Source organism: Papaver somniferum, chromosome 6, assembly GCF_003573695.1.
Source record: "Papaver somniferum cultivar HN1 chromosome 6, ASM357369v1, whole genome shotgun sequence".
Taxonomy (NCBI): domain Eukaryota; kingdom Viridiplantae; phylum Streptophyta; class Magnoliopsida; order Ranunculales; family Papaveraceae; genus Papaver; species Papaver somniferum.
This window is the reverse complement of record NC_039363.1, coordinates 36,083,913-36,091,844: the sequence shown is the minus strand read 5'-3', so window position 1 is coordinate 36,091,844 and position 7,932 is coordinate 36,083,913. Positions and strand designations below refer to the sequence as shown.

Genomic DNA, 7,932 nt, shown 5'->3' with positions numbered 1-7,932 from the left:
GTGGTTGTTATACCCCCTCTTTTTCACTATGGTTGAAACAGTAGAACTATTTTCTTGATTTTGGAAACAGTGAAATTAAATTACTAGTAGTTAGTGTCTGCTGGTCCCTATACGTGTCCTTCATCCTATAACACCTTTTATGAAGACATAAACAAATGAATGTACAGTAAGAAATTAAAGATCAAAAAACACAAAGAAAGTATGGTGAGTAAGCTGTTAGGTAAATATGAACCATACACCTGTGAAATTTTTACAAAAGCATCGTACTGTTTATTATTGTTGCCAATCTTTTTTTTTTTTCCTTTGCAATTAAATTTCTTTCCTTTTTGTGTAGTTCAATCTTTTTTGTGAAACGGACAGTTACATGACATATTTAGTTACCTAGCTATGCATGCTGACAGTTTTAATCTTGTTCCACATGAAAAATGGGCATCCGTTCTTTATCGTTTTTGACCACCTAACCCATTACATTGATTTTTCTTTTGAAGGACAGTTCATGTTACTTAGAAAAAGAGAACCGTGTGTTTTATCAGCAGTTACATCTGCACTGTAGGTGAATTTGGTGATTTTTGCATGACAAGGACATACTTTAAAACATAATCCAGCCTTCTTTGTTGAGTTTTTGTTTCGATGCAACTCACGTAAGTATAATCTAATCTTCCCTTTCCTTTCCTGGCAATTCTTTTCTTTTTCAAAAATTGTAAATCTAAATAGACGATGAAGTACACCATTTTCTTTAAAGGGTTCAAGGCTGTTAGATCTGGATTTTAGCGAGATCTAACGGTAAATAAGCCGCTTGAGCGGGATAACTACCCGCAAAATGTTGCGGGACAGCATTGTTCATCTATTATTAGGATTTCTTGAAAGATTAAGTTCTGTTTTGCTTTTCTTTTAGGGTGTGGTTGTTAGTTGTTACTTCATTTGACTGGTTGAGAGTAGCTAGGAATGAATGGATACATGAAATGAATTTATACCAAAGATGATGATGATGATGTTTTTGCTCTGTTTGTTTCAATCGCCCCTTGAGAAGTTTGAAAAGCAGACACTTCTTGCTTCTACTTGACGTGCATTGTCCCCTTATCCTTTTTCTCTTTTGATTCATTCTAGGATGATTCCCAAGAGTTGTTTCTCCCCTTAAATATGCATGACACCACATGACATAATTACGTTTTACACAAGAAAAACAGAGAACAAAAGAAAACGAAAAGGGTGGAATGTTCTTGCGTTTGATCTAGAAAAACTTGCACTGAAACACACACACACATACCTTAAAGGTTTGAAGGCACTTTTTAAACCCTGACTTAAATTATGGAATATGCAGGAGATACCAACTATTAGATTTGGCATGAATTCTTTTGGTTTACAACTATTTTCTTTGAGTGCACAACTCTCTTGGCTTTGAAGTCACTCTCAAATATTCTTTCCCCTCATTTCCATTTTCTGATTTTTGAAGTTTCCTTCATTACTAGACTAGATAGAAAGTAAAGATGCCTAATTAACCAAATGGATAATAACTGCATTGAATTGAGTCGAGTTGAAGATACATTATTGCGATGTCCTTGACACGAAATATCTGAATCGCTTTTGGGCCCGAAAAATGAGTGGGCAAGGGAGCAACAAGGTTGAGGGTTACGGTATGTCCATTGCAAAATAAGTACTATAGATAGAGTTAGAGACTTGCAAATTACAATCATCCCAGTTATGTTACCAAAAGAGAAAAACCCTTCGGAAAGTGTCCCTTAAACCAAGATTAAATGAATAATGTATGAATCATGATAAAATATTTTTTTTATCCCGGATGTTCCATTTTTCCTTTTACTAAACTTTTCAAACGTAGAACATTAAATTGCAATTTCATAAAGTTCCAAGCAAACAGACCAAGTATTGACTGCATCTATTTTCTCTTTCGGTGAAATCAAATAAAGCAGGCGGACCTTGCGGTCACAACAGCAAAAGTGAAAATTAAGTCCGGAAAATTTTATTAAACCGTTAATCTTGGAAGTAGGCATGGTTTGGGTTACCAATATATTTTTCTCCACAAAACTTACCACATTCTGCTATCTAAGTATTTGTGTAACAAAAACCAATAACCTAGTCGGACATGAGGAAGCATGCAATTGCTCATATTTGCAAGAAGACGTTTGCTTTTGCTTTTGACGACAAAGATTCAGATTGACAAGTAACTACAGAAGATGATACATATTATGACAGCACTATCATAGTAAGAGGAACTAACAACAAGGCAAAGTCTAATACACAAAAAAAATAAGGATACTAAACTTCTTGTATACTCTAAGTTGTGGCAATTTCGTCAAAAGGTGACAACTGCCAGGAAATTACTAGGTATTGTAGAAGCATTTCACACTATTTTAAAACGGAAGGTGCAATTGTTTTACTTTCTCTATTACTGAACACATTATCACTCATATATACAGTGGGACTGGACTACAAGCTTACCTCGAGTTAGGTTCTATATAACTGGGAAGCCTATCCAGAGCTTTTATTCCTGCAACGCAACAATGATCATCTTGCATGTATTTATCATAAGCAACTCTCAATGGCCCTCGACTAGCACCCTTTTGAAATCTCAGGATCATATTTGCACAAACCCTGAAAATAAAGAATCAGTATTCCAGATTGAGTTCAACTCATGTGTACACTAGATAGACTAATTAAAATAAAGAAGGTTGTAAATTTAATACCTGAGTTGTGGTTCTTCATAGTGTGAATGCTTGCAAAGTAAAGGAGTCCATGCTGGAGTTTCATGTAACGTACATCTTGCAATATAGATTGCTGATGCACATAATAATGATGGCTTGAACTTCAAAGATTCATATTCCACTAAACACAGCTCTATAAGGTAGAATGCTAGTTTTTCGACCTGGTAACAAAGCCCGCAATTAATATCAAGACATTAAGAAGTAAACTTCTGCAGCCATTAGGTAACTTAACCCAGTTAATAACATACCTTAGCATCCGATTGAGAAGCCTTGAGAAACCTTAACATGAAAACATAAGGAGTTGGTGTATTTAGACGAAACAACAACTTCTTAAGTATCAGCTTTTCCTGGAGATAGATAGAAGGGGATTGAATCAGAATATTTGTAAATTTGGGGTTGATATGAATATATACAAGGAGAGTTTTGAGATTCACACCATTGAAAGCATTTGATCTTTAGTGTAGGTATCGACAGCAAGGCTGACTAACTCCTTAACCTGCATTAAGATTATCGGTTTCTTTTATTTGACAACATAATATGCGCAAGAGTACCGTTAATTAGATGGTTTCATGAAATGGGTTGAAGCTAGACTGATATAAATCTACCTTCGGATGCCAAAAATCCTCATATTTTGATGCCAACAAGAGGGCTGTAAGACCAACCAACTGCATATCGTTCTTTTTTATTGGAAAAACAGAAAGAAATCTGTCAAACAATACGACCATGAGAAACAAAGTTTCTGGCATTAAGTCAAATTTGTAGTGGACCTGCAACCAAGTGAATTACAATTAAGGAGTCAGGAACATACTTTTTAAGGGGGGAAAAGGCAATCAAAAATGAGTTGATATCATACTTCAATGAGCCAATTTATAAGAATTCCTCGCATTTTAGGAGTTATATCATCTGTTTGAATCTCCATGTAGTTTGCTAGAGATGTGCTTTCTGCCTGACAAAAACAACATTTCAGCAACGATACCCACAATTTTCAGTCAAATCAACAATTTCAACATCCTAAATCAATTGTATGTTGTCAACAATAAAGCAATCACAGATTCATAGTTGTAAATTTCCATCAGTAGTGATTTTGCTTAATCCAGTAAGCGCCAGGGCATACTTCTTCAGAGCCTCACATGACGTATGTGGTTGCTGGTGCTTTGTGATTATCAATTAGAAACACGAAACTTTTTTTCAAGGCACCACCACTCATGTCGGTACATTGTCCTAGATTAAGCTTCGAAGTGGTTAAGAGATAATACTAAAGATTGAGTTGGAACAAGACTACAGTAAACCGTAAGCCTACAGAAATATCTTTTAGGATTTATCTCTTATGCGCATAAGCAAAATCATGCATAACAAGGTGATGAAAGCAGAAAGATCGATCTATTTACCATAAGCCTGACAACATTGAAATAAGAAGCACGTCAAACCTCTTATTAATAATTATTAACTGTGTAACACTCGAGGGATATTTCAAATTGACGGCCAAACTAAATATTTATGACCAGCTGCCGTTTTAGGAGCATCTAAAGCAAATCAGCATGTTTGTTAGCGAAACGAACAATCGATGTAGCAATTCTACATTGTTCCACAACCGAAGAATATATTGACACATTCTAGACGTAAAATTCAGAAAAGTAACACTAGCAGCAGTACAACATACTAGACTGTGGTCTCAGATTTAATACGCTGAAAGAAAATGTAACAGACAATTCAAATTACACGAGAGCAACAATATACACATTACCTCCATAACCCAATAATACTGATATATATCATTGACGTATTCAGCAACTTCAAGGTGATTTCTGTTATCATCAATGGGAGGTAACTCCACATGCTTAATAACATCTGTGGATACTCTTAATATCTGCCAAAATATCACCACAATATTTCAATACATACTTGGGTAAATAAAGAACACATCACGCCCTCAAATCTCAAAAGATAGGGAAAAGAATAAGCAAGTGCAAGTAAATGAAAAAGAGATAATCAAGAAATAAAAGATGTTTTTTTTCAAAGGTTACCTCGGGTCTTGCTACAAGTGAAGACGTAAAAGATTTACGACGACTAGTTTTTGCTCCAGAGATGACATCTGCAGGATTCGTAATCGAGTTATTTCCATGTGAACCCACAAACTTAGTATTTTTTGGCTCACAGACTGTAGGTATTTCCCCCTTTCTCTTCGATGTAGCTGCAGCTACAGCAGCTTTAGGTTTCTTCAAACCCAAGGCAGTATTTGAACCGAATCGCATAGAAGAGACTGAATGTGTGAATTTTCCAGTAGGCTGTATGACATAAAATACAACTAGATAAACTGAATGACAGTATCAAAATAATAACAGTTGCACATACAGAGGAAAACATAATAGTAAAGAAAAATAATATTTGAGGATGAAATTTGAGTTCTGAAGTGAAAATTTTGAGGACACTAAGCCTAAGCAACTGGAAGAAAAACGTAAATTTTGCATTTTAGTCTGGTTCAAATTTAGATGATTCTGAAAAGTTCCAACTGGTACTGTATTTATTAAACTACTGATCATATGCCATCTCCATGCCATAAGGCTGTTATCCAATATTAGTTGATGAAGGTCTATTCTTGGAGAAATGAACAATCCACAACTTTCTAAAGAAAAGGTATGCCCTCTTATCGATTGTACCAAGGTGTCTGCTGCAGTTATAAATGTACAATTGAACAAAAAAGACCTAGGTATACAACCAAGCATCAGAATAAGAACAACAAACAATAAATCGAGCATAAATTTCAGCCTTCTAAAAATATTCTAAAACTACAATATCATCCAAAGATTTGACCTACCAACATGGAACAGCTAGTTATTATAATAAGCTAAAAGAGTAAAAGGTAATACAAATAAATTTCGATTGAAAAGGGAACAACGGTTGCAGGATAGAAAAGGTTACATACCCCAAGGGGTCTCTTTGACAATGTGGTTGCATAAAAAGTACCTCGATCCACTTGAATCCTGGGAACATACCAATGACACAACAGTAGAAATGTGAATCTGCTTAGAAGTTAAAAATAAATTGTTGTTCTAGAAGAGGAAGCAAAAAGTTCCATACACAGTGACACCAAATAATTGTTTAACAAATAGATTACGGTTGTTAGATAAAAAAAAATTGAGATCTACCAAACAAGAGACAGTGGGAAGTATACACACCCTTGTAATCCTCTAGAGTGTCCATTCCTGCACCAAATCAATAGGATCTATTAATTGTTATATTGATTCCCGATAAAGCCTAACTCTAAAAAAAAAACTGATATATTAAACTATTCCTTTAAGCAAAAAAATAAATTCCATATATATTTCAACACTTACATAGATATGAAGCCATCACTTGCTCGGTTCCTCCTTAAGTAGGTCCTTTCATTACTTACACAGGGAACTACTTTTCTCCCAACCATAACTTTAACTGAATTCAACAAACAATAGTATAATATGTATTTAGCATTTTAGTTTGATGGTGGTTTCTTGAACATTCTGCACACTTATTAACTAATTGTTAATCATATCAATGTATTTATTTGTGTTAAGTGCATCTTTCTGGTGACCAGATAGAAGAGTCTCCAAACATCTCATCCTTACCAGAATTAGATGCACTTCTTTTTGTATTCTTTCCATTTTCCTACAGATTGGAAAAACAATATCAAACACAAGAATATGTACTTAATTGAGTTAGAAAGCACCTAATCCTAGCCCGTACACAGTAAAGCAAGAAACTACACGAACCTTCGGATCAACTATAGTAGCTCCCTTTGTTACTGGCAATGATTTCCTACAATTGAAAAAACAAAGTAAAAAAAAAGCTTAGTTCATAACAGTGCTGATTAATTGTCTAAACTTTTGGGGTTGAATCTAAGGTACCTCGTCGATATTAGAGCCGGCTTGGCAGTTTTCCTGTCAAGGCAGAAGAAAATTCAAAACTCCCTCAAATGAAATTATAGAAATATCCAGAATAACTAAAAGTATAATGTTATAAACTGTTGTCACCTGGCATTGTTACTGATAGATTCATGATCCAGGCCCTTAGTCTTCTGACTATCAGCGTAAACCTTGGAACCTTTCATATCAACTGTTCTCCAAAAGTAATAAATTTGAGTAAAGATATTGAATAGAGAGCAACATGGGATTAAGTGTAAAAGGAAAAAACAACAGCTAACCTTTAGTTGCTGTGTGAGGATTAGCACCTTGACCAAGGCTAGTTCTCCTGGTTCCCTAATTTTAGAAGTATAATCTTAAGTATTTTACAGCTAAAACAAAAAGATGTATATATAATTACTGAAAAATAAGAAAGAAGACAAGAAAAGAAAATAAAAGAGAAGAAATTATTGTGGATGATGGGAACCATTGTCAAGCTTTGTTGCACAAGAGTGTGTAATATAACGAAAAGCAGGAAAAGAATCGAAAGTAACTCTATGTATGGTATTATAGTACTGTGGAAAACAAAATTGTGGCCGAAATCATAACGCTTATACAAGTTATACGACAATATCTCTTTCAGATGCTTTGAATGGTCTTACTTTATTGTCTATAAACTATAAAGCATAAGTATGTTCACATTCACTAACAAATATCAGAGAGTCTAAAAAAATAGTTTTTTCCTGGACTTAAGTGCAGTCCATTTGCATGGATAGAGAAAATAACGATCATGCACGAGGTGAGAGGGAACTAAAATGAAAGCGAACTCTTGTTAGGTATATATACCATGGTAGCCTTTCTTGATGACATACTTGTACATGCCGTACCCCGAGCCTCTGAAACCCTATACACATGCAGATAATATTGCACGTCAATATAGAACGTATTTATCATTCCTGACAAAACACAAAAGAATCTAATAAACAAGGAAAAAATTGAAATTCAAGAAACACTACCTAGGCTAGAGCATTCTCATAATAAGAATAACAAAAAACTTTCACATCTGTAACCTCACTGTTGAGACACCGCATTAACCGAGTATCCAACGTTTTATATGTTTCGCATTCAATGTAATCTTGCAGGAGCATAATAGTTTGGTTCCTACTTATTAAATAACTAGTCTAAGAAATGAAATTCAGATTACATACCCTTGAAACAAGCTACTTTTTTCGCTCTTACCTTTCAACAGCACTTGTAAGCTAATTCTCTGTTCAAATCATTTTCTCCAGAACATGGAAAGCTACTGTGGGTGTGGGTGTGTGTGTGTGTGTGTGTGT

At 34.7% G+C, this 7,932-nt stretch overlaps 1 protein-coding gene across 1 annotated transcript in view; it reads right to left on the bottom strand.

The window, feature by feature from the left end:
* Positions 1-2,232: 2,232 nt before the first annotated feature.
* Positions 2,233-7,932, bottom strand: part of LOC113285586 (putative cyclin-B3-1) — a 7,350-nt gene continuing 1,650 nt past the window's right edge. Inside the window, exons 7-23 of the mRNA XM_026534420.1 lie at positions 7,442-7,499; positions 6,898-6,952; positions 6,728-6,809; positions 6,602-6,634; positions 6,467-6,512; positions 6,323-6,362; positions 6,056-6,149; positions 5,897-5,923; positions 5,644-5,701; positions 4,745-5,005; positions 4,465-4,587; positions 3,574-3,666; positions 3,326-3,487; positions 3,157-3,216; positions 2,969-3,067; positions 2,703-2,881; positions 2,233-2,610 (exon numbers count right to left, since the gene is read on the bottom strand). Of these exons, the coding sequence (XP_026390205.1) occupies positions 2,454-2,610; positions 2,703-2,881; positions 2,969-3,067; positions 3,157-3,216; positions 3,326-3,487; positions 3,574-3,666; positions 4,465-4,587; positions 4,745-5,005; positions 5,644-5,701; positions 5,897-5,923; positions 6,056-6,149; positions 6,323-6,362; positions 6,467-6,512; positions 6,602-6,634; positions 6,728-6,809; positions 6,898-6,952; positions 7,442-7,499 (1,627 nt within the window). The 3' untranslated portion in view covers positions 2,233-2,453. The remainder of the gene's footprint in view (positions 2,611-2,702; positions 2,882-2,968; positions 3,068-3,156; positions 3,217-3,325; positions 3,488-3,573; positions 3,667-4,464; positions 4,588-4,744; positions 5,006-5,643; positions 5,702-5,896; positions 5,924-6,055; positions 6,150-6,322; positions 6,363-6,466; positions 6,513-6,601; positions 6,635-6,727; positions 6,810-6,897; positions 6,953-7,441; positions 7,500-7,932) is intronic.